This window comes from Tachyglossus aculeatus, chromosome X1 (genome assembly GCF_015852505.1).
Source record: "Tachyglossus aculeatus isolate mTacAcu1 chromosome X1, mTacAcu1.pri, whole genome shotgun sequence".
NCBI classification, from domain to species: Eukaryota; Metazoa; Chordata; class Mammalia; order Monotremata; family Tachyglossidae; genus Tachyglossus; species Tachyglossus aculeatus.
The window spans coordinates 63106932-63134199 of NC_052101.1; the positions used below are offsets into that span (position 1 = coordinate 63106932).

At 41.3% G+C, this 27268-nt stretch overlaps 1 protein-coding gene across 1 annotated transcript in view; it reads left to right on the top strand.

Moving 5' to 3' along the window:
• FRMD4B (FERM domain containing 4B) overlaps nt 1-27268 on the top strand; it is a 171209-nt gene that overhangs the window by 80708 nt on the left and 63233 nt on the right. The window contains exons 5-7 of the mRNA XM_038771649.1: nt 1346-1430; nt 21170-21226; nt 22128-22150. Coding sequence (XP_038627577.1) covers nt 1346-1430; nt 21170-21226; nt 22128-22150 — 165 coding nt within the window. The remainder of the gene's footprint in view (nt 1-1345; nt 1431-21169; nt 21227-22127; nt 22151-27268) is intronic.

The window sequence follows — 27268 nt, forward strand, 5'->3', positions numbered from 1 at the left end:
GAAAAGTGAGCGGTTGCAACACAGCAGGCAAAGTGGTGGAGTCAGAGCCACGCTTAGACAACGTTTTGGGGAATAGCCACTTTACCTTCACAGAGGGAATGCTTGACTAAATAAATTTTTAAAGTAAAATTTTAAGTAATTCAGCTTTATTATCCCGGGACCATGTAAATGGGCATCTTTAGGGTCTCCCTCATTCATGGCAAGGGTGGAATTACGCTTTCAACCCGTGTAACCGAATTGGTCCTGCTTATTTAGGGACCTAGATCCAGGTAGTGTTCATCCAGAGCCAGCTGTCTGTACCAGGGTTGATCAGGGCTTTCATAGCTCCACGGCTTAACATCACCCAGTACAGGTACACGCTAAATTAGCCTGACCCAAAGGACTATCAAAAGCCCGGCAAAAGAGTGAGAGGCCACGAGGCCCTAATTAGCATAAGAAGGGCCCAGAGTTGAGCTCTGTAAGCAGCATTGGAACTTGACCCAAGGGTGAATCCCAGTGACATTAATGATGGGAGGGAAGTAATAGCCACTCTAATGATGGGAGGCAGGGAATGTTGAGACCTTCAGACTCCACCCCAGTTTTGAAAACCAAGTTGCAACAGGAATGCCTTAGGGCTCCCATGGTGTAGAATCGCAGGATAATAGAGCCAAATGACTTCTAAGAGGTCATCTGGTTCAGGCATGTAAATGACTAAACAACCCAGGCCAGATTGCTGTCTATTCTTTTCTTAAAGATCTTCCGGGATGGAGACTCCTGCCATCTCCCTTTCACAAGCAAAATTAGGTTGAATGTTCACAGAGGGCAAGGCTTCTGACTTGTTTGTACTAAACTAAACAAAACAAAACCCGAGGGTGCTCGGTAAATACTGAATTAATTGAAAGCTTCACTGATTCCAGGCATTTTGATGAATATTTTTCACAAATATCAGCTGAGCCTTAAAATTGTTGTACCTCTGTTATCAGTGGGCACTCTGCAAGGAAGATTCAAAAAACACTAAATTCATGCTCCTAGAAACTATTCCCATTAATGATTGACCATAATAATTAATGGCCAATAATTAATTGGCCATTGGTCAATTGATTTTAACCTATGTGGAGTGTTTAAAGAGAATGAAGTTCATAAATATCTGTGCGCATCAAGATAACTTTTGGTTTTGAGGCATTTGCATTTTGGATAAACAGCTCATCCGACTTTGTCTAGAGAAATAATCAGGAAAAGAAAAGCAAATTTTGTGATTCCTTTGAACTATCTCCACTTCTGAGAAAAAGTAAATAAGGAAAGAATGCATTGGAGGTGGGGAAAGGAAGTAAATTTAAATAAGTCAAATTACTTTGTTCTTTTTCAGGTTTTACATTGAGAGCATATCATTTTTAAAGGACAAGACCACCGTGGAACTGTTTTTTCTTAATGCGAAATCATGCGTACACAAGGTAAATATACTGCCATTTGTCCCTACCACTATATAAGTCTACATGCTTATGTACTTATTTTCACAATAAGATAAAAAAAATCATGTTTATTTCTATTTTTGTTTTCACCCAAATTGACCATTTACATAAATAGCAGAACAGTTCATAGTTGTTTTTTTTACTATAGTGGCAAAGAATTGCAGTATGTGCACAATTGTCATTAAAAATAAACTGTGTACACTGTGTGGACTATTTAACTATTGAAGTTCTGAAGACAGATAACACCCAGAAAACTGCATTGAAAAGACAAAAATCATTGCTGAATACCTAATTTATATTGAAACTCTCTCTTTGATACTTGTATGCATCTGGTTTTAGCTTACGTTTTACAGGAATTAGTGCAAAATTTCATTTCACTTAGGGGGGAAAACAAATTTCTCTGATATCGAGGACTTGCTTGTCAGTCCCCCTTATGGAAATTTGCCTACTCACAACATAGGGATAAATTGATCCCTAAGTACCTATGTACCAAATTCAGAGTCTACAGATTCAGATAGTACTAACTGCACTTGGATGTTAAAAAATGCTGGCATCTATAAGGGAAAACTATGCCTACTACTTGTAATCTTGTCTATATATGTTCTACGGAAATCCTCTCCTCTGCTGGCAATTCTAATCAGTAATAATATAAAGAAATCAGGAGGTGAATTTTCCCTGGGACATTACTTTTTTGTAAGACAGTTGGTTGACTGTGGAGGAGGAGAACTGGGTAGCCCAGTATCTTATTGAGCAAGCACACACAGTAAGTTTCTCATAATTTTGTCTTCATGCTGGAGGATCCCAGGTTTTTGTTTTTATGTTTTTGTTTTTTATGGTATTTAAGTGGATACTGTGTACTAGCCACTGTACTGAGCCACTGTATGAGAAGCAGTGTGGCTCAAAAGAAAGAGCACGAGCTTAGGAGTCAAAGGTCATGGATTCAAGTCCTGGCTCTGCCACTTGTCAGCTGTGTGATTTTGGGCAAGTCACTTCACTTCTCTATGCCTCAGTTTCCTCATCTGGAAAATGGGGATTAAGACTGTGAGCCCCACATGGGACAACCTCACCTCATCACCTTGTATCCTTCCCAGCGCTTAGAACAATGCTTTTCACATGGTAAGTGCTTAACAAATGCCATCATTATTGTTATTATTACTGAGCACTGGGGTAGATACAAGCTAATTAGGTTGGACACATTCTGTGTCCGACATGGGGCTCACAGTATTAATCCCCATTCTACAGATGAGGTAGCTGAGGCACAGAGAAGTTAAGTGACTTGTCCAAGGTCACACAACAGACAAGTGGTGGAGCCAGGATTAGAACCTAGGTCCTTTCGACTCCTAGGCCTGTGGTCTGGAAGCTCGTTCTTCCAGATGGGTAGGATTGAGAAACTATTTTGCTGTGAGATTGTGAGCATCTTTTAACCTATTGGAACATTGTTGAGTATATTCTCAAGAAAGTCTTTACAAAAAAAAAGAATGACAGTTAAAGGAAGAAGTTGAAGGAGAATTTTGAGGCTAACAAGGTAATATAGTAGGGTAGATTTCTGGTCATCTGTATTAACTTATCACACTTTTGAACTAGTTATAACTAAATCTCATGCTCAGAACAGATGTGGGTATTATTAATTATTGTGTAGGCAGAGGATTCAAATGTTAAAATTGTCAGTTGACTAAAAAGTATTTGGTCAATGAATTATATATCCAAGAGATTATGGAAGTGCAACCTGTTGATGTGCAGTAACGTTATCTGGTCAGGAGAGGGTGTTGGTTGGTATGGGGCCAATTTCTTCCTACAGGGAACGTATGTTGAAAGGTAAAAGTCACAGGCTAGGGAGAGATGTGTCCATGGAATCGGAAATGACTCGATATCATAAGACAAAGCAAGACAAGGGTACTTCGTCACAGTTATCATTGGTTCCTAAGCCCTCACCTTAGTTATACTTCTGGTGTCTGATTCTTCAGAGTAGGTAGTTCTCTTGGCGTGAGAGAATGAATTGCCTAGCTTCTCCCTACTTCGGCCTCACTTCCAATAGTAAATCTGCAAGCACGCCCCCTGACAACCAGGAGTATGACCAACTTCTTCAGTTGGGTCTCCCTGAGAAGAAGAGTAGGCTGTAATAAAGCCATGGAGATATCTCTTATCAGCTTCCTCTCTTACCTAACTGCCTCCAGCCTCTCCCCTCTCCAGTCCATACTTCACCCAGCTGCCTGGATCGTTTTTCTAAAATGTCATTCTTCACCCATCTTTCTACTCCTCAAAAGTCTGTAGTAGTTGCCCATTCCTATCTGTAAGGCACTCATTCAGCTCTCTCCTTTCTACTAATCCACCCTCTTCTCCCACTATCCCCCAATTTACATGCTTAATTTATTTCAGACCAACCTATTCACTGAGCACCACCACTGACTTTTTCCTCACCCCCTTCTCTCTCTCCCCCCAACCCCCAGCCTGGAACTTCCTTCCCCTTTGCATCTGACATACCTCCTCATCTGAATTCCTTTCTGAATTCACATCTTCAGGAAGCCATTCATGATTAATTTCTAATCATCCCACCACATATTCCCCCACTACTGCTATTTCAGCACTTGCATGTCCTCTAAGTACTTGAGTGTGCAAATGTGTGTGCACACACTGCACCCCCCCCGCCCCCGGCCCATCCTTTTTCTTGGGCACACATTTAGTATTTAGGAAGCCAGGCCTCTTGTCTGCTGCCTGGAGAGCTTGTTGATGCCTGACAAAATAATTATCATATCTCACAAAAATGGCTGGTAAGAAACGTGGATGGTGACCAACTTTATTTACAAATTTTTGAGCCCTGGGTGGGTGCATACAAATGATCTATATTCATAACATTAAAAATAATGTCAACCTCAACCCTATCAACATGTCATTTAGAACACTGGGTGGTTCACAACTGGCCTTAATACTATTCTTCACACTATATTGAAAATAAACTGCTGACAGTACACAAACATGTTATAAATATTGTATTATTTTTGTGAGGGTTTAGTTATAATTAGGTGAGAGCAGCTGGAGTAGCAATACTTTCTTCATTTGTAGGTGTAAAACTACATTAAACTAAAACTGCAAATGCATTTAATAAATTTGTTTGCCCAACTCATTCAAAAGGGAAAATACAGAAGCCTTGAGAAGAAACAGATATTCTTTCAAATCCTTTAACTGAATTAAGTCAAAGCAAAAATGGATTTTTCCCTAGTCTTTTGATGCTATCTAATGATTCTAAAATAAGGGTTCACCAGAATTCGAACATGTTTCACTCTCTTTAAGCACCTTCCTAACATTAAATTTGATCCTCTCTTCTTTATACTGTACTATATGGCTGGGAGGTTTAGAGCAAGTGATGGACTGTCAATTTAATGGAATAATGAGTTCCAAACATGACTAACAGAGAAGGATGACTCTTGGAGAATGTAGTTAGTAAGTCCACTTCTATAATATGAGAGTTAAATTCATGTGACACTTCACATTAGGGAACATTCACACTAGTAATAATAATAATAATAATAATTGTGGTATTTGGTAAGTGCTTACTATATTCGAAGCACGGGACTAAGCCCTGTGGTAGATGGCGTAGTGGATAGAGCATGGTCCTGGTAGTCAGAAGGTCATGGGCTTAAATCCCGGCTCTGCCACTTGTTTGCTGTGTGACTTTGGGAAAGTCACTTCACTTCTCTATCCCTCAATTACTTCACCTGTAAAATGGGGATTGAAACTGTGCACCTCACATGGGACAGGAACTGTGTCCAACCAGATTTGCTTGTATTCACACCAGCTTTTAGTATAGTGCCTGGCACATAGTAAGCATTTAATGAATGCCACAATTATTAAACAAGATAATGAGGCCCCATGTCGGGTTCACAGTCTTAAGTAGGATGGACCACAGGTATTCCCATTTTGCAGATGAGGGAACTCAGGCACAGAGAAGTGAAGTGACTTGCACAGGGTCACACAGCGGGTAAGTGGCAGAGCTAGGATTCAAACCCAGGGCCTCTGACTCCCAGGCCTGTGCTCTTTCCACTAGGCCGCACACTGTAAGTACTTACCCATTCCAAAGCCACTTGCATGTGCACATGCACACAAGCAGTTTCTTAAATAATGTAGCACACCAGACCCAGATAGGATCACGTTATCAGATTAATGTTCCCTAAGTGTTCAGCACATAATAAGTGCTCAATAAATGCCATTGTTTGATTTGATTGATAATCCCCTAATTGTGTTCCAGTCAAAATGCATATTGAAAACTCAAGTTACTGTAGAACTGAATGTAGTTATTTAAATTAGGAAGTTTGGACTTGTTTGGTTTCATTGATGCATCGATACTTCAGTATGCATCTAACCTTTTTTAAGCAACTATCACATGATACAAATGTTGCTGAATTACATAAACCCCCAACCTGTACCTATAAGCAGAAGCAGCATGGTCTAGTGGAAAGAGCACAGACCTGGAAGCCAAAGTGACCTTGGGCAAGTCACCTAACTTCTCTGTGCCTCAGTTACCTCATCTGTAAAATGTTGATTAAAACTGTGAACCCCATGTGTGACAAGGACTAATGTCCAACCTGATTATCTTGTATCTACCCTGGTGCTTAGTACAGTGCCAGGCACATAGTAAGCACTTAAATGACATTTTACGTTTTATTATTATTTATATATATATAATGACATATTTGTTCTTCCTCCTTTGCACAGATATTTTACTGGCAAAGATCTGTAGAAAAAAATACTGTTTAAGTTATATGAATATCAGCATTATTGTATGCAAGATAAGCCCCAGATAAATATCTGCCATTGATTGCCCTCAGAGATTTCTGCCACTACATGAAAGCTCTACTGGATAACTAAGAAAAATGGCACTTTCCCCCTGCTTAGCTTAGTCTTCCTTTAAAAAGTGGTTGCAAGAAAAGGTATTCCTCTTGTTCTGTCATAACTGAAGACTATATAACACATGTTCCCCTCTGTAAAGCCCATTACTATTACTTCTTTTTCCTACACTGACCTTATGGAACATTATACAGTGAAATCCTACCATAACACCCTGTTATACCACAGAGTTTTTCCAAGGTAATCACTGTTATTGCATGGAGCTATATCACACCGGGACTTGTCCATCCCCAAACTTTGTGCATCTGGGCATTGGGCCATGCTATATGCCCTCTCAAAGGTCACCAATAACCTCCTGCTTGCCAAATCCAACAGCTCCTACTCTATCCTAATCCTCCTCAACCTGTCAGCTGCCTTCGACACTGTGGACCACCCCCTTCTCCACAGCTCCGCAACATTGCCAAGATCCGGACTTTCCTCTCCATCCAAACCGCTACCCTGCTCGTTCAAGCACTCATCCTATCCCGTCTGGACTACTGCATCAGCCTTCTCTCTGATCTCCCATCCTCGAGTCTCTCCCCACTTCAATCCATACATACTTCATGCTGCTGCCCGGATTGTCTTTGTCCAGAAACGCTCTGGGCATGTTACTCCCCTCCTCAAAAATCTCCAGTGGCTACCAATTAATCTGCGCATCAGGTAGAAACTCCTCACCCTCGGCTTCAAGGCTCTCCATCACCTCACCCCCTCCTACCTCACCTCCTCCTACCTCACCTCCCTTCTCTCCTTCTACAGCCGAGCCCACACCCTCCGCTCCTCTGCTGCTAATCTCCTCACCGTGCCTCGTTCTCGCCTGTCCCGCCGTCGGCCCCCGGCCCACGTCTTCCCCCGGCCTGGAATGTCCTCCCTCCGCACATCGGCCAAGCTAGCTCTCTTCCTCCCTTCAAGGCCCTACTGAGAGCTCACCTCCTCCAAGAGGCCTTCCCAGACTGAGCCCCCTCCTTCCTCTCCCCCTCGCCCCCCCCACATCCCCCCGTCTTACCTCCTTCCCTTCCCCACAGCACCTGTATATATATGTATGTGTTTGTACATATCTATTCTATTTATTTTATTTTGTTAATATGTTTGGTTTTGTTCTCTGTCTCCCCCTTCTAGACTGTGAGCCCACTGTTGGGTAGGGACTGTCTCTATATGTTGCCAACTTGTACTTCCCAAGCGCTTAGTACAGTGCTCTACACACAGTAAGCACTCAATAAATACGATTGATTGATTGATTGATTGAACACGCTATCCAACCTTGGCTTCACAGACTCTGTCCTCTCCTGGTTCTCCTGTTATCTCTCCGGCCATTCATTCTCAGTCTGCTTTGCGGGCTCCTCCTCCCCCTCCCCCTCCCATCCCCTTACTGTAGGGGTTCCTCAAGGGTCAGTTTTTGGTCCCCTTCTGTTCTCTATCTACACTCACTCCCTTGGTGAACTCATTCGCTCCCACGGCTTCAACTATCATCTCTATGCTGATGACACCCAAATCTACATCTCTGCCCCTGCTCTCTCTCCCTCCCTTCAGGCTTATGTCTGCTCCTGCCTTCAGGATATCTCCATCTGGATGTCTGTCTGCCATCTAAAACTCAATATGTCCGAGACTGAACTCGTTATCTTCCCTCCCAAACCTTGCCCTCTCCCTGACTTTCCCATCACTGTAGACAGCACTACCATCCTTCCCGTCTCACAAGCCCACAAATTTGTGTCATCCTCAACTCCGCTCTCTCGTTCACCCCTCACATCCAATCTGTCACCAAAAACTGCTGGTCTCACCTCCGCAACGTCACCAAGATCAGCCCTTTCCTCTCCATCCAAACCACTACCCTGCTGGTTCAATCTCTCATCCTGTCCCGACTGGATTACTGCATCAGCCTCCTCTCTGATCTCCCATCCTCCTGTCTCTCCCCACTTCAGTCTATACTTCACTCTGCTGCCCAGATCATCTTTGTGCAGAAGTGCTCTGGACATGTTACTCCCCTCCTCAAAAATCTCCAGTGGCTACCAGTCAATCTGCGCATCAGGCAGAAACTCCTCACTCTCGGCTTCAAGGCTCTCCATCACCTCCCCCGCTCCTACCTCACCTCCCTTCTCTCCTTGGGCAGCCCAGCCCGCACCTTCCGCTCCTCTGCCACTAACCTCCTCACTGTGCCTCATTCTTGCCTGTCCCAGCCCACATCCTCCCCCTGGCCTGGAATGCCCTCCCTCCGCACATCTGCCAAGCTAGCTCTCTTCCTCCCTTCAGAGCCCTACTGAGAGCTCACCTCCTCCAGGAGGTCTTCCCAGACTGAGCCCCCTTTTTCCTCTTCCCCTCCCCACCCCCCCGCCCTACCTCCTTCCCCTCCCCACAGCACCTGTATATATGTTTGTACAGATTTATTACTCTATTCATTTTACTTGTACATATTTACTATTCTATTTATTTTATTTTGTTAATGATGTGCATCTAGCTTTAATTCTATTTATTCTGATGACTTGACACCTGTTCACATGTTTTGTTTTGTTGTCTGTCTCCCCTTTCTAGACTGTGAGCCCGTTGTTCGGTAGGGACCGTCTCTATATGTTGCCAACTTGTACTTCCCAAGCACTTAGTACAGTGCTCTGCACACAGTAAGTGCTCAATAAATGCCATTGAATGAATGAATGAATACGCAGTTTGGGGATTAGAATTATGTAGAACAGTCTATCTTCCTCAACACTTCATTCAACCATATTAAGTGCTTACTGTGTGCAGAGCACTGTACTAAATGCTTATAATAATAATAATGATAGTATTTGTTAAGCGCTTACTATGTGCAAAGCACTGTTCTAAATTCTGGAGGGGATACAAGGTGATCAGGTTGTCCCACGTGGGGCTCACAGTCTTCATCCCCATTTTACAGATGAGGTAACTGAAGCACAAAGAACTTAAGTGACTTGCCCAAAGTCACACAGCAGACAAGTGGCAGAGCTGGGATTAGAACCCGTGACCTCTGAATCCCAAGCCTGTACTCTTTCCACTGAGCCATGCTGTTTCTCGCTGCTGCTTAGTAAACATGGTGGCACAAGATCCTAGATCTTTGTCTTTTAAAAAAAGAATGGATGATTGCTAACTCATATTTTAAGTCAGTGAACCGATTCTCTGTACCATTTAATAGTCAACTCTTCATTACTCAGGAGATTCCTCTTTAGTTGTTAGCTTACCCATGCCTTTCATTTCTTCCTCTCTCAATCAATTGTATTTACTGAGTGCCTACAGCATACCGAGCACTGTACTAAACTATTAGGAGAGTATAATAGATTTAGCAGACAAAATCCCTGACCTCAAGCTACGGGAAAGTGCTTCTTTTCCCAGCTCATAAAGAAAAGGACTGAGAGTTCCATTTCATGGTCATTTCAAGTCAGACCAAACCTTGCTTCAGCCGTAATAAACCTACTAACAGAAAATTACTCTGAGTATTATGATGTACTAAAGTTTGAGTCTATTAATGGCTCATGTACTGAAATTTATCTGTACAATTCAACATCCAAAGACTTGAGTATTTGCCAGCCACTAATATTCAGCCTGTAATCTCTGTAAGACCTGGACTAACTTGGCTCAGTTTTCTCTTTCCCTTTTGTTCCTTGGAATTTAAGGAGCTGTAGTGGGGTGTATTTATTTATTTATTTATTTTTACTCTCCAATCCACTTCAACAAGAAAAGGCTCCTTTAAAATATCACCAAACAAAATAAAATTCTTGCAGTAGTTGGCAGTCAGAGAACTGGTATTTTCTAAAGAAATCATTGAGACTAATACTAGTATTAGCCTGGTGCTGGGCTAATTGCCAGTTCATAAAGAGGAAACGTGCTTATATTTTAAAGAGCTCCTGAAAGATTTATAATAAATATTTCATATTTTCATGTCTCATATGGGTTTCATTTATATTCTGGTAGCATTGGAGGTAATTTGTGTTAAACAGTGCCTATTAAAATATACACTACCCTGAGGTTTCCACATTCTACTTTGGAATGCACATGTGGAGAAAAAGGTTATTTAAAATGGTACAATGAAGTGTAACCTTTCACTGGCAGCAAAATTATAAACTTTGTCCCGTCAGATCAGAACCAATCCACAAATCATGTGAAAATGACCCCAACACAGCCCTTCTTTTTTTTTTAGAATGTATATATACTAAAGCTCAATCTAAAGATTGAAATTGATAATTTACATGAACATGACAGAGAGGAGAAAATTCCAGGATAGAACTCTCAAAAACAATGCTTTTCAAGATTTTTCACAACTTAAGGTGCTCAGTAAATACAGTTGATTGATTGAATTTAAGCATCTGCTCACAAAGAGCCACTTCTTTCTTGATTGTAGTACACCAGACTGGATTTTCTCTGGCAGTTGTCCCACAGAAAAATGTGAGATAAAAAAATGTGTGCACATGAGGCAGAGCCCATGGATCCCTCATCTGCCCATACCCATATCCATGGATAAATTTCACTGTTGGGGCATAGTTTTTTTAATATTAAGGAGCATTTACTAACTAATATACAATTTTGCATGGTCTTGTAATAACCTTGTAAAAGAGGATCCAAAACCACTGAGTAGCAAAAACGCTGTTGAACATGTGAAATTTTCTCTGGCTCCAACCACATTTTGCAATGTCAGATCCCCTATTTATCTTTTTTGTTTGTTTTTATGGTATTTGCTAAGTGCTTACTATGTGTCAAGCACTGTACTAAGCACTGGGGTAGATAGGAGTTAGTTATTCTCTCTTCTGCACACCAAACAAAAAAAGATACAAGAGCCTTCCTGGAGGAAATATATTCAGACTTTCCCTTACCAAACAGGATGTTAGGAAAACCAAAGAAATGAAAGCTATTTCATTTAGGCCCTCTTCCTGATTTTTACAAGGCATTAGCCTGATTGCCAGTAAATCTTCCCTACTTTTCATTGCTACATTTGGATTTGTTTCCTATGGTGGTACAGTTATTGCCATAGCAAAGTATATTTGACACTGTTGAAAGAATTAAGTAATTAAGTTATAAAACTATGAATTCTACCTGCCCAGATTATAACAACAACTTCTTGTATTTTGTCCCTTGGATCTCCAAGCACTTTCACATATATTCTCTGATTTGTCCTCACCATCATCTGTGGGCTATACGGGGACAGGTTTCTTCATCATTCTTTTATAGGTAGAGAAATCAAGGCCCAGAAAGATTGTGATTTGTTCAAGATCACACTGTAAAGGAGCTCCAACTTCATAAATAATCAAAAAGGGTTGTCTGGTCTTATGCTGTCGAGTCGTCTCCAACCCATAGCAATGCCATGGACACATCTCTCCCAGAATGCTCCGCTTCCACCTGCAAACATTCGGGTAGTTTATCCACAGAGTTTTCTTGGTAAAAATACAGAAGTGGTTTACCATTGCCTCCTTCTGCACAGTAAACTTGAGTTTCCGCCTTCGACTCTCTCCCATGCTGCTGCTGCACAGCATAGGGGAGTTTTGACTTGTAGCAGATTGCCTTCCACTCACTAGCCACCGCCCAAGATAGGAATGGAGTGAATGTGCCTCTGCTTGACTCTCCCTCTGCTTGACTCTCCCTCTGCTTGACTCTCCCTCCTATAGTCGAGACTGGTAGAGTACTGAAAACTCTCCAGGTGCGACCCTGAGAGGGGGAAAAAAGGTTAGCCGTATCTAAAACATTCTCCTCGAATACGAGGTGTTTCACATCAAACGAGTTTCACGTCAAAAAGATGACAGTGGTACCATTGATTATTGAATCTTAGTTTGATTCCCCTTAAGGGTCAGGGACTGAGTCCAGTTCTCACCTGTTTATTCTCTGTCTGTGCTGAGTACAGTGCTGTGCACACAGTAAGTGCTTAATAAATTTCATTACTGTAGCTAGAGTCAATCAATCAATCATGGTATTTCTTGAACACTTACTGTGTGCAGAGCACAGGTACTTAATTGCTTGGGAGAGTACAGTCCAACAGAGTTGGTAGTCACATTACCTGGCCACAACGAACTTTCAATTTAGAGGAGACAGACATTAATATAAATAGCATGTAGATATGTACATAAGGGATGGGGGGCATGAATAACAAGTGTTGTCTAAGTGTGTAAATGACACAGAGGGAAAGGGAGCCAGGGATGTGAGTTTAATAAGGCTTTGAAGGTGAAGAGAGTGGTGGTCTGGCATGGGTGGAGGGGGAGGGAGTTCCAGGCCAGAGGGAGGACATGGGACAGAGTCCCAGAAATGGGTAATCTGACAAAGAAAGCTTCAGTATTAATAATCTGTATTAAAACAAACTTCATATTGAAGATTATTATGGATATTTTTTATAATGGCATTTATTAAGCGCTTACTATGTGCAAAGCACTGTTCTAAGTGCTGGGGAGGTTACAAGGTGATCAGGTTGTCCCATGGGGGGCTCACAGTCTTAATACCTATTTTACAGATGAGGTAACTGAGGCACAGAGAGGTTAAGTGATTTGCCCAAAGTCACACAAGTGACAAGTGGCGGAGCTGGAATTTGAACCCATGACCTCTGACTCCAAGGCCCGTGCTCTTTCCACTGAGCCACGCTGCTTCCCCAGTGTTAATAGTTGTCTTTTGGTTTGAGGATAAACTGTCACTGTCGTGACTCCAATCGTATGTCTTTGAGAGAGAATCTCTTGCACCCTTCCATACTCCATCCATGAAAATGCATACCAAATCATAATTCTCTGTGACTTAGAAATCAATGGAATCTGACTATAAGCCACTTTCTCAACCGGTTTGGAAATTACATTTCTTAGTATATGTAGGGTTTGTGCTGGATAGACATGAAGAAGCACAGGAGAGGCGAGACGTTTACCCATGTCAGCAATATCTTTTACCTTTTACCCCTGACTTATGACAGATGTATAGCTTCCATTTGCGCCTGTGTTGCAACTGCACATGTATTCCTGGGTTGGAGAGCTCTTAGGCATGTGTTTAAAGTGGGGCTGTAGTCATGTAGCTCAGCAATTGGGATGAGGGGCCCCATTTCACTGTCATCATGAATGAGACCAACCTTTCTATCCTAGTATTTGTTAAGCACTTACTATGTGTCAGGCACTGCACTAAACACTGGGGTGGTTACAAGCAAGTTAGGTTGGACACAGTCCTTGTCCCACCTGGGGCTCACAGTCTCAATCCCCATTTTACAAATGAGGTAACTGAAGCACAGAGAAGTGAAGTGGTTTGCCCAAGGTCACACAACAGACAAGTAGTGGAGTATTGGACAGGGTATCCACTCACGATGAATCCATGCTCTTTGTCCATTCGGTACTCACATGCAGTTTATTATTTATTTATGGTATTTATCGATTGCTTTCTCAGTGCCAAGCTAAACTGTGCTTAACCCTGGGATAGATATGGGGTAACCAGATCAGACACAGTCCATTTCTCTTGTGGGGCTCACAGTCTTAAAGATAGAGTAGGTGCCTCTATTTTATAGATGAGAACACTGATGCACAGTTGTGACCTGTGTTGTGATGTGACCTGTCCAAGGCTAGACAGCAGGTCAGTAGCAGAGCTAGGACTAGAACAAGGTTTCCTGACTCACAGTCCTGTGCTCTTTCTATTAAGCTACACTGCCTCCCAAACCAAAGTACAGGATAATGCTTCTTTGCCCAAATCCAAAGAGAAGGATTTGAAGTTCTGTTTCATGGTCATTTCAAGCCAGACAAAACTGCTTCAACATAATAGATGCACTAAAATATATCCGTCATAGTGCCTGTCAAATATTCAAATGTGAAACCAATTTACAGTGATATGAAATAGTGTGGAAAAGATAAGGTCATTATAACAATATTTGGATTAAGCAAGGTTTTCAAATAGTTATGTGATTTTTAGTAATGCTAATTTTAATTTTTAGTAATGATTTTTAGTAATTTATGTTTGTACTTGGGGCTTGCTTGTGTTTCTTCTACTTCATCCTTTACTAAATATTATCACCCTTTATTATTCTCTCTCTAGACTGTAAACTTGTTATGGGCAAGAAATGTGTCTGCTAAATCTTTTATATTGTACTCTACCAAGTGCTTAGTACAGTGCTCTGCACCTATAAATACTCAGTAAATACGATTAATTGATTATCATGAGAACCTATCATTTTTTCTACCATATTTTCCCTTTAGAAAGTTTTTTCTGTTGCACAATCGGCCTCATAATTGTTAAGCATTAGAGAACAATAATCACTGTCTTCTGAATATGCAATGTTTTAACATGCAAGGGTAAATGCAGTCACTTAGCTGGTCTCTAAGTGTTTAATGGCTATTCATTTGTTGTCCAATTGTGACTCCAGTGTATATTATTTACTTGCCAGGTGTGAGTGTCCTAGAATTGAAGCATATTAGCTTAGCCTAACCTGTTTAAATCTCCCAGTCTTCTTTTTGCATTTCATAACAATTTGGACTTAGATGATCACACCCCTAATTTTCAGACATTCTCTCATTTGCCTTGAAAATGCAATTGTGTAACTTTTATAATGAGATGCACTTACATGATTGTGGAGCCAGCTCTCCATAAGGCAGCCATGCAAGACTGCAAGGCCTAAAAGAAGTAGGTTTTAGGAGTCTGGGGTCAAAATCTAAAAAGAAAATTAATATTAAAAAGTGAAAATGTAACAGTAAGCATTTATTCATTCATTGTCATATTTATTGAGCACTTACTGTGTGCAGAGCACTGTACTAAGCGCTTGGGAAGTACAAGTCAGCAACATATAGAGACAGTCCCTACCCAACAACAGGCTCATAGTCTAGAAGGGGGAGCATTGAGTGATTGGTTATGGGAAGCAGCATGGCCGAGTGGCAAGAGCACAGTTTTGGGAGTCAGAGGTCGTAGGTTCTAATCCTGGCTCTGCCACTTGTCTGCCACTTGGGCAAGTCACTTAACTTTTCTGTGTCTCAGTCACCTCATCTGTAAAATGGGGATTAAGAGTGTGAGCCTCATGTGGAACAGCGGCTGTGTCCAACCTGATTACCTTGTATCTACCCGAGCATTTAGAACAGTGATTGGCACTTAACTTCTCTGTGCCTCAGTTCTCCCATCTGTAAAATGGGGATTAAGACTGTGAGCCCCACATATGACAACCTGATTTTCTTGTATCTACTCCGGTGCTTAGAACAGTGCTTGGCACATAGTAAGCACTTAACAAATACCACCATTATTTAGAGAAGCGGCGTGGCTTAGTGGAAAGAGCATGGGTTTGGGAGTCAGAGGTCGTGGGTTCTAATCCCAGCTCTGACAATTATCAATTGTGTGAATTTGGGGAAGTCACTTAACTTCTCTGTGCCTCAATTCCTTCATCTGTAAAATGGGGATTAAGATGTGAGCCCCATACCTTGTATCTACCCCAGTGTTTAGAACAGTGCTTGGCACATAGTAAGCGCTTAAATTCCATCGTCATTATTATTATAGTAAACACTTAACAAATACCATTATTATTATTATTATTATTATTATTATCTACGTAATCTAGGTGAGACATCGTTTTGAGAACACTAGTGAAATTTGTGCAGGAAAGAAAAATAAAGAATGGTTTAGGACTGATCCCATTTTTACACAGATGACACCATATTATTTATGGTAGCTCTGTTAGTAATTTAAATAATACAAAGTGTCACTCAGTGTTCTAGATGGGAAAGTTCCATTCAAACAGCATTATCTCTTTTACATTATACATTCATTCATTCATTAATCAATAGTATTTATTGAGCACTTGTGTGCAGAGAATTGTACTAACTGCTTGGGAGAGCACATTACAACAGTAAACAGGCACAGTCTACCTATTACCAAATTGTACTTCTCAAGCTCTTAGTACAGTGCTCTGCATGCAGTAAGTGATCAGTAAATATAGAGAAGCAGCGTGGCTCAGTGGAAACAGCACGGGCTTTGGAGTCAGAGGTAATGGGTTCAAATCCCGGCTCTGCCAACTGTCAGCTGTGTGACTTTGGGCAAGTCACTTAACTTCTCTGTGCCTCAGTTACCTCACCTGTAAAATGGGGTTTAAAACTGTGAGCCCCCCGTGGGACAACCTGATCACCTTGTAACCTCCTCAGTGTTTAGAACAGTGCTTTGCACATAGTAAGCACTTAACAAATACCATCATTATAATCATTAAATACAATTGAATAAATGAATGAATGAATAGTCCCTGCCCACAACAAGCTTACAGTCTGGTGGGGGTTGTGGGGGAGGAGTGGGAGGGGAAAAACTGAACATATTGCATATGCTATGGTTTCTCCCTTGTCCTCTACTCTGGTCAAGTCATTTAGTCCATCTTTTTTTTATTGAGCACTTACTGTGTGCAGAGCACTATGTTAAGCGCTTGGGAGAGTATAGTAAACAGCATTGGTAGATATGTTCCCTCTCCACACGGATCTTAGAGTCTAGAGAATGGATAAACGCACACTTCTCTCCTCTGATGATAACCTTCTCACTGTGCCTTGGTCTCACCTGTCTCACCGCTGACCCTGGGCCCATGACCCACCTCTGGCCTGGAACTCCCTCCCTCCTCAAATCCACCAGTTACTCTTCCTGCACCTTCAAAGCCTTACTGAAGGCTTTTATATTGATCTCCTCCAAGAGGCCTTCCCATACTAAACCCCACTTTTTCTCATCTCCCACTCCCTTCTGCCTTACCCTGACTTGCTCCCCTTGCTCTTCCCCCCTCTCCCAGCCCCACAGTATGTATATAGTTGTAATTTTATTTATTTATATTGGTTTGTTTATTTGTATTGATGTCTGTCTCCCCTCCGCCAGACTGTAAACTCACTATGGGCAGGGATTGTCACTCTTTATTTCTGTATTGTACTTTCCCAAGCACTCAGTACAGTGCTCTGCACACAGTAAACTCTCAATAAATATGAATGAATGAATAAAGCGTCCTTAAACACCAACTCCATTATCCTGTGGGGAAAAACAAAGCAATTTTACCACCTTCAATCAAACAATGGTATTTATTGAGCACTTACTGTGTGCAGAGCACTGTGCTAAGCACTTGGGGGAGAATTCCAAGTGCTAATTCTGTATAGAATTAGCAGACACATTCCCTATCCACAAGGAGCTTACAGCCTAGGGGACTGGTAAAACATCCATAAGCACCAACTCCATCATTCTGTGGGAAAAACAAAGCAATTTTACCACCTGTAATGAGTCTCCATGATTCACATGTTTGGACTCACCCCACAAAATGTCACATCCATCATATAAAAAATGTCAGCCCAACATTAAATTCCATTGTGCAACAAAGTTGGGTTGGAATTCCTAAAGATTTAGTTACAGCAACCTTTTATATCGTGAGAGGAGGATTCCTATGGCTGCTTTTCCAATTGTACAGTTTAGAATGTGCTAACCTGAATTACAACAGCTATTTCACAATGCCTTTATTACATTCAGTTGGCTCTCTTTTTTTATAATTCTATGTGTCCATCGATGACATTAGTCATTTCCATTGACTTTCTGCTACTGGACATTTCTTAATAACATCAGCTATATCTCTGGGCCTGTGCTATGTTACTAATGGCAGTGAATCACATAAAAGCTCATAGCTGTGTAAACCCACTGCTTTGCATGTAGTAAGCGCTTAATAAATGCCATTAAAAAAATTGATGGGGGCTTCATGTTTGAGATGACTTTGCTTAATCCAGGAAATTCTAGAGTTGAAGAACTCTCCAGGGAGCAGTTTTCACACAGATGAGGTGCTGTGTGCTTCATTTGCCACCTAACAAGTCTTGTGGTTAACAAGATGGAGCCTCCCAGAGTTGAGCAAGAGAAAGAGCTTACAAGCTTCCTCCTTTTACACATACTCTGTCCTTTGTCATACCAACCCAGGTCATTCCCACCTTGTGTCTTTGTTCTGGAGGTGGAGCTGGGCTTTTTACCTGTAAACTGGGGCCTGATGAGCCCCAAGCATTTGCACCTTGTTGCCTGCTGTTAAAGACATTACACCAGTCATTCACAACCTCTTTCCCCTTTCTGGGAGCTAGAAAGGCCTGGGTCTTCCTCCAGGGTCTGAATCAGATCCTTGAAGCAGGATCTTCCAGAGGTGATTGAATCGTCGGCTTCTTCCCTGATACTGCTCCTTGGAGCTCACTGTGCCCTTCTCCTGGCGTTATAAGGGGCTTTTCTGGGTGTTTATGGCTGGTTTCAGGTTTTGTCAGGGTCATCAGCAGTCCATTTTCTTGTATGACAAAGGACATACAAAGGAGAGCTATCTTCTCCAAGCATACCCACACGTACACCCCCTCCATCTGGGCACCGTCATTTGCAAATGTTAATTAAATTTCACAACATGCTGTGTAATGGATAGCTTTTATTATTCTTGATTTATAGATGGTTCAGTGAAGACCCAGAAAGGTTAAAAAGAGCTTCCCAAGGCTTCAAAATAAAATGGCACTCAGATTTTAGGTCATTTATATATTTAATAATGAGTATTCTAAGGCCTTTCTGTAACAAGAAATGGTTAATGAGTAATATTTTTAATATCATTTTTCATTTGCAACGATCTTGGACATGTTTTCTGATACTCTTCCCAAAATTGTAGTCTTTTTCTTTGGATTCTAGGATTTTTTTCTTCATTTTTCTCTCGAGTGTCACTCACTGTGAACTTCTTTCTTTTCAATTTAAAAATTTTAACCTGTTAAAATTTAGTTCAGTCCTGTCTTGGATTGTATTTCTTGATCCTCTTTCATCAAATCAAAATGCACATACTGTTGCGCCTCCACCCACAGTTGCACTTATTTACATATATTTGTGCCCTATTGATTTAATTCTTCCTCTTAATTTATTTTAGCTTCCCCCTGCTAGATTGTGAACTCGTTGAGGGCAAGGCTCTTTAACTCCAGTTTGCCCTCTCAAAAATTTTGGTACAATGCTCTTCATGGTCTTTGCTCAATAAATATTACTGATTGATTGACTGTTCTGTAAGACGAGAATGACAATTGGTGCTTCCACAGCGAAGCACCCAAGGGTTTGAATTTTGATGCTCTCACCAGTGAAGTTGAATCAGAATCTGCTTCTGAATGCAGGCAGGAGAATTACCTCTCAAGTTTCTAGAAGCAGTGTCAATCAATCAGTGATATTTTTTGAGCACTTACTAGGACTGTACTAAGCTAACAGAATTAGCAGATTTCTTCCCTGCCCATAATGAGCTTTACAGTCTAGAGGACGAACATTACCCATGGATTCAACAACAGGACTCATTTACTTTACTTTTGAGAGATATAGAAAATGTTTATCATCACTACTTAGTGCTGACCAACTTCTTTTTATATCAACCAATAGTGTTTGAGGGCTTACTCTGTGCAAAGCACTGTACTAAGCACTTGAGCAAGTGCAGTAGAGTTAGTTGGTACACACGATCCCTGCCCTAGTGGAATTTACAATCTAGAGAGACACTAATATACATTACAGGTAAATGTTTACAACATGGCTATAATATTGAAAAAACTCTAGTTCCGTACTATCCGAGAAAATGCTCCTCCATCCCCATGTCCCACTCTTGCAAATGCCAATTGATTGATTTTTAACTACAAAAATAAAATCCACGTGTAATTATCTAAATCTTTTAATTTTCATAGTGACCTTATTTCCTATTAGAATAATCTCCAGCTCTCATATTCAGCAGGTGGTAGATACGAAATATTTGTGCAGAGTATGTTTCTCTTACCAACCTTTGCTCTTCTGCTGATAAAGCATCTAAGGAGTAGTAGTATAAATACTTTAAATATTTTAGGCAGTCAGTTAATATTGTTTTTTATCTAGGGCATCTTATTAACCAGAATTGGGTTGTCACAGACTGATATTTGTATCGTAATGAAAATCACAGAGGAACCCCATTTAAAAATTGGAATTCTCAGAACTAAACAGTAATAGCCTCTTAAATGCTAAAATGCTCAATAATGTACATATACATCTCTATGTACAAGGGGGAGCCAAATGCATGAAGAGTGCAGTGTTTTTCACGCTCCACTTTGTTTTAGGTGCCAAGAATACACCCAAAAGTCTAAAAGTAGAAAATTTTAATCTAAATAAATTGAATCAAATTTTAGGATTTAGACTGTGAGCCCCATGTTGGACAGGGACTGTGTCTGACCAGATTAACATTAATCTACCGCAGCGCTTTGAACAATGCTTGACACACAATAAGCAGCTAACAAGTATAGTAATAACGATAGTATCCCCCTCCGGGCTGTAAACTCGTTGTGGGCAGGGAATCTGTTATACTGTTATGCTGTACTCTCCTAAGCGCCTAGTACAGTGCTCTGCACACAGTAAGTGCTAAATAAATACAATTGATTTACTGATTAATAATAATAAAGATATTTTCACTGTTCCTGTTTATAGACAAAAGACTTAATTTTGTTAAAAGTAGATATTCATTTAAATAATTTTCATCAATGCATAAATGTTTGTGAAAACGGTGACTTTTTTGCTACCTAATCCTGACACAGTGGAGAGAAACATCTCTGGCAAGCGAATCTGGAAAAACCTGTAGGACTTGAATAAATTAAATTATAGAGGTAAAGGAGTGATTCACCATCCAGTACATGAACTTTCAGAAACAACTGTATTTCGTCTCCTTTCAGAATCCTACATCCTGAACAATCCTCTGAAAATATATATATTTTAAAGAGATGGTAAACTGAATAGTCAGGTTTCACTTTAATCCTAACATTTTGCAGTCACCCACCACCACCCCTTCCCACTGTGATGGTATGGTCTACAGTGGATTGTGAAAGAACTGAGGAGTGACAGCCTCTCAGACTCAACAGTTCTATGCTACCACATAGTGTGCTCTTGGAGATTGTGCACTTAATGTTTTCCTTTTATACAAACAGGGGCAGATTGAGGTAGAAAGTGAAACGATTTTTAAATTAGCGGCACTGATTTTACAGGTAAGACTTTTTTTTAATGGGTGGCATCTTTCCTTTCCTTTCCTTTTTTTATACCTGTAGTTGAGAAACTTTCGCCTATCCCCACAGTTGATGTGTCTTAATCCCAATGGTTCTCTGCCAGGTAGAAAGTGAATTGCAGTTTTTGCTGTTTGGCTAAAGTCTATTTTGCATATGTTGTCATGTGACAGATTATGTATTTCAAAGAGAATCGTGGATTATTCAATGTATAAATCCTTCTTTGTTTTGTACTTCCCATGATCCTAGTGTAGGGCATTGCACCCAGTGGGTGCTCAAAATATTCCTTTACCATCACTACTACTACTACTGCTATTAAGAAGAAAATAAATGTATACAGTATATAATAATAATATATATATATATATATATCCTGGAAAAGAAGACCATGCAATAGAGATGCGGTGAAGTTATTTGAATTGGAGATGTAGCATTTCTTAAGTGGAAAAACGAATTGCCAATTTAAAGAAGCAGAATGTAACTTCACAAAAGAAAATGTTGAAACCACTGTAGGTGGTTTCGAGAGCAAAGAGAAATTGAGTGTTTTATGGTCCCAAATGTTTTATGTACAATCTCCAGCCCAGTATTTTTATGAAGAAGTATATTGTCACATGCCCTTTGAAAAAATGCAATGAGACTAAAGTATCTGGACATACCAAAATGTTTTTTCCTCTTCATTTAACAAGAACAAAACCTTTTCAAATGTTAGCATTCTTTCAATGCGGGTCTCATCCTGCATGCAGGATCAATCTTGCTTGTTTGAAAGCATATCTTTGGTAAATCACAAATAGAAGGGTATGATATTATTCAAAGGAAAATATAAACTCAGCACATGAAGCATTTGATAGACTGTGTTTTAATGTTGCTCTGTTCTTTTGTATTTTAGGAAGCTAAAGGGGACTACACCAGGTAATGTTTTACTTTTTTTAATGTTGATGGGCATATGAGGCCTAATGGTTTATTGGTTTATGTTGTTGTTAAAATAATAGTTGATACAAAATCAGAGGGAAATAGATTCAGTTCAGTAGCCAAGGGCCAGAATCCTTTCCCTGGGGATAATCTTTTACTTTCAAGCAGAGAGCCTATTCCCTTTATGAATGAGTTGAGAACTGAAGCTTTCTTAGTTTTTCAAACTATTCCGACAGTTAATTGCAGTGTGTCCTCCTAGGTGGAACTAAAGTGCTTTCATTTTCTCTGCTGTTTTAGCAAAGACTACATAATACATAGTGGATTTAGTAGGATTTTGGTAAAACTCAAAACAATCTTGTCTTTCAGAATTCCTAATGTATGCACAGTAAAATAAAGTTTGTCAGCTGCTTAGGAGATCAATATGCTGCTTTCTTCTGCAGCTGCCCTGTAGGGGCCTCACCCGTTATGCACTTGACCTGACAGTTGCATTGTTGCTAGTGTGGGCCTTAGTTTCTGGTTTTAACTGCCTGTTACCACATAATCAGACAGTGTTTATCCTTGAATTCACTTTCTAACTGCCTCTTCCTTGCAAGAACTGAAGTTTGAAAAGTAAAAAAATTATTGGGGGCAGAGAGTAGGGGCCTCCGATTAGAAACGGCTCCCTAACCAAACACAAATTCAAAAGATCAGACTCTGACATGTTAATATTTTACTACCTGCAGACTTTACACAGCTTATTTACAGTTCTACTTTAACAGCTTGCCATTGGTGTACTTTGACTACTCAACAGACCGATAACAAAAACATTAGCTCCCAAGTATGAAAAATGCCTTAAGAAAATAGTGTTTCAGTTGAGAAACTTCAAGCTGGGATTCAGATACATTCATCTAAGCAGAATGATAAGCAGAGGTGCTTTTTCCAATTAATATTGGTATATCTTAGGGGAAGAATGGTGTTTTTCTTCACACCAATGAAAGTGAATCTTACAGATGTCAGTAATTCTTTTATGCTTTGTTTTTGTTCATCTCCTTCATTCACACTTGAACCCTTTTTAAATCATGGGAAATTCCCAGAGCGAATGAAAATTTGACAATTGGTAAAATGCAGGTAGAACCACAGGCTGAAGCACCACCTGTTTGGTTTTGAAGGAGACTCAGGACTTAGCCATTGATTGATCCTTCAGCCTATTATTGATCATTTCTGTAACACTGGTAATCAGACCAATAAGAGTGTAATTCCTGATTTTAATGGTTGAGGTGACTTTTCTCATCACCTCCACACAGCAAATCCTCACATACCTGGTAATGAAAAATCAAGGTGGATTTGAATGGCCAATGGCTAAACTTGTACTCCCCTCTTTCAAAGGCTCCTCCGGCTCTTATTTTCTTGGACTGTTTCCCTTCTGTCTCATGGAATTTAGTGTTTGTTTTCTCACTTCCATCTGCTCAGCAGAAATAGAAAAAAGTATGCATGAAGGGCATTTACTGAAACAACTAGCCAATGATGAGATAAAACCTCTAACTGGATCAGCATATCAGCATTTTAACCTACCAGGGCCCTGTTTCCCCTTTCCCCTGCTTTTTCACCCCTACCCTGCCTGTCTGCAGGCTGCTCCTGCTGCTCTTCTCAGTGTTCTCACTTGCCAAAACAAACTCTTTCAGTTTTTTCCTGCCAAAGTGAAATGCTCAGTAACAATCAGGTTTAGACTGGAGGGGGAGGGAATGTCCAGGTTTACAACTGCTCTGGAGCCATCTTGCCCCAACACCACCATTTTCTGCTGCTGCTTCAGCACCTGGAAAATAAGGACCAATCAATTGTATTTATTGACTGCTTACTGTGTACAGAGCACTGTACTAAGTGCTGGAGAGAGTACAGTATAACAGTATGTTATAACAGTATGTTATAACAGTATGTAAATGCTGTGGGCTGAGTCTAGGGGATAAAGGGAGCAAATCAGGGTGACACAGGAGGGAGTGAGAGAAGAAGAAATGAGGGCTCAGTCAGGAAGGCCTCTTGGAGATGTGCCTTCAGTAAGACTTTGAAGGTGGGGATTGTAATTGTCAGATAGGAAGAGGGAGGGCATTCCAGGCCAGAGACAGGACATGGGCAAGAAAGATCAGCAGTGAGATAGACGAGTTCGATGTACAGTGAATAGGTTGGCATTAGAGAAGTGAAGTGTGTGGGCTGGGTTGTAGTAGAAGAGCAGCAAGGTGAGATTGGAGGGGCGAAGGTGATTGAGTTCTTTAAAGTCAATGGTTAGGAGTTTCTGTTTGATGCAAAAGTGGATGGGCAACCACTGGAGGTTCTTGATGAGTGGGGAAACATGGACTGAATATTTTTTGTAGAAAAATGATCTGGGCAGCAGAGTGAAGTATGGCCTGGAGTGGGGAAAGACAGGAGGCAGGGAGGTCAGCAAAGAGGCTGATACAATAATCAAGGTGGGAGAGGATAAGTAAGTGCTTAGATTAAAGTAATAGTTTGGATGGGGAGGAAAGAGCAGATTTTAACGATGCTGTGAAGGTGGAATCGACAGGATTTAGTGATGGATTGAATATATAGGTTGAATGAGAGATGAGTTGAAGATAACACCAAGGTTACAGGCTTGTGAGACAGGAAGGCTGGTGGTACCGTCTACAGTGGTGGGAAAGTCAGGGGGAGGACAGGGTTTGAGTGGGAAGATAAGGAGTTCTGTTTTGGAAATGTTAAGTTTGAGGTGACCGTCCAAGTAGAGTTGTCTTGAAGGCCGGAGGAAATGCGAGACTGTACAGAGGGCGAGAGATCAGGGCTGGAGATGTAAATTTGGGAATCGTTTGCTTAGAGGTGGTAGTTGAAGCCATGGTAGCTAATGAATTCTCCAAGGGAGTGAGTGTAGATGGAGAATAGTAAAGGGAACCCAGAACTGAACTTTAAGGGTCAACCCACAGTTAGGGAGTGGGAGGCAGAAGAGGAGTCTGCCAAAGAGACTGAAACTGAGCAGTCAGAGAAATAGGAGGAGAACCAGGAGAGGACGTTGTCAGTGAAGCCAAAGTTGGATAATGTTTCCAGGAGAAGGGGGTTGTCGACAGTGTTCAAAGGCAACTGAGAGGTCGAGGAGGATTAGGATGGAGTAGAGGCCATTGGAAAGAGATCATTGGTGACCTCTGAGAGGGTGGTTTCTGTGGAGTGAAGGGGATGGAAGCCAGATTGGAGGGAGAGAACTGGAGGAGAGGAATTTGAGACAGTGTATGTAGACAACTCATTCAAGGAGAGAAATGGTAGGAGGGAGATGGGATGATAGCTGGAGGGAGCCGTGGGGTCAAGAGAGGGGTTTTTTTAGAATAGGAGATATATGAGCATGTTTAAAAGCAGTGGGGAAAAAGTCATTGGAGAGTGAACAGTTGTAGATGATGGTCAGGGAGGGAAGAAGGGAGGAGGCAAGTGCTTTGATAAGGTTTGAATTGATGGGGTTTGATGTGCAGGTGGGAGGGTGGATTTTGAGATAAAGCAGGAGATCTCTTCTTGATACTGCTGGGAAAGACAGGAGAGTTGAAGAAGGGGTAGGTGGAGGGAGGGACTGGAAAGGAGCAGGGGAGATTTTAGGGAGATCACACCTCATGGTTTCCATTTTTTCAATAAAGTAGGTAGCCAGGTCAAGAGGTGTGTGTAGGGGGGGACAGGGAGTTTGAGGAGGGAGTTGAATATTTGGAACAGGGGGGATGTTATCAAGGCTATTCACAGGCCTGGTGATGGAGGGGCTGGACTTGGTGTCAACAAGTCTGATGACTTCCAAGCAGTTTTCAGCCTTGACCCACTTGGATTACCCACCGTGGCTTCACTTCCCTGGCTGTGGCTGATCCTATTAGAGCCAAAGTTGCTCACCTGGGGAAGACAATCACAGCAGGCAAGTCCCCTTAGTCCTCTACCTGGGGGACTTCTAGAAGAACCCAGCGTAATCCCTGCAAGCCACTTGGGCAGGCCAAGAGAAATCTTCCAGCCCAGCTTGCTCTCCTTTTCCTGCAAGGGCTGTAATAATTAGCCAGTGGCTGATTGTCCATTTTTCAGTGCTAACCCACCTGTAATAAGTGTGTGTGAGAAAGTGTTTGTGAGAGTGTGCCTTCTTTGTTTTTGAAGTTGATATTACTGACAGCGAGATCTTATCTCTACTTACAAGTGTGGAGGGAAAGACCAATGTGTGACTGACACTTCCTTCCCCACTGTATGCAGGGACAGATGGATCCTTGTTACCCAAACAGGTTTGTCCTCTACAAGGCCTGCCTCTGTTTTCAAGCCTGTTCCATGGTATCCTGATATTTATGAAACCTTTGCTTGAAGAGAGCAACCCCCTCTCCTTATTACTACTCACTATACTGATCTGTCTGCTGCAAGGGTCTCCCAACAGCCCATTGTTTCAGACCACTTTAGTAAGTCTTAAAAACTGTTCTGCTCTCCTGGCTATTTTGCTGTCATCTTTTCTCCTCACAAGTCCCACCTAAAAGAGCAGATAGTCAAACACTGTACTAAGGACTGGGGTCGATACAAGATAATTAGGTTAGACCTAGTCCCTGTACCAAATACGGCTCACAGTCTAAGTGGGATGGAGAAAAAGTATTGAATCCCAATTTTCAAATGGAAAAATTGAGGCACAGAAAAGTTAGGTGACTTACCAAGGTCATACAACAGGCAAGCAGTAGAGATGAGATTTGTAATTGTGGTATTTGTAAAGAGCTTGTGCCAAGTTCTGTACTAAGCACAGGGGTAGATACAAGGTAATCAGGTCCCACATGGGGCTCACAGTTTAGGTAGGAGGTAAAACAGGTATTGAATCCCCCTTTTGCAAATGAGGAAACTGAGGCACAGAGAAGCTAAGTGACTTGCCAATGTCACACAGCAGGTACGTGGCACAGCTGGGATTAGAACCCAGGTCCTCTGTCTCCCAACCCACATTCTTTCTACCAGGCCACACTCTTTCTCAATAAAACCTAGGTGATCTGACTCCTAGCCCTGTCCCCTTTCCAATAGGCCATGCTGCTTCTTATTGACAAGCCACGGGAATAAGACTTCAGGACTGAGAACCTATGAGGAGTAGAGTTGATTACAGTTTACCTGGCACCACTTGCATTCATTCCATTAAGTTCATTC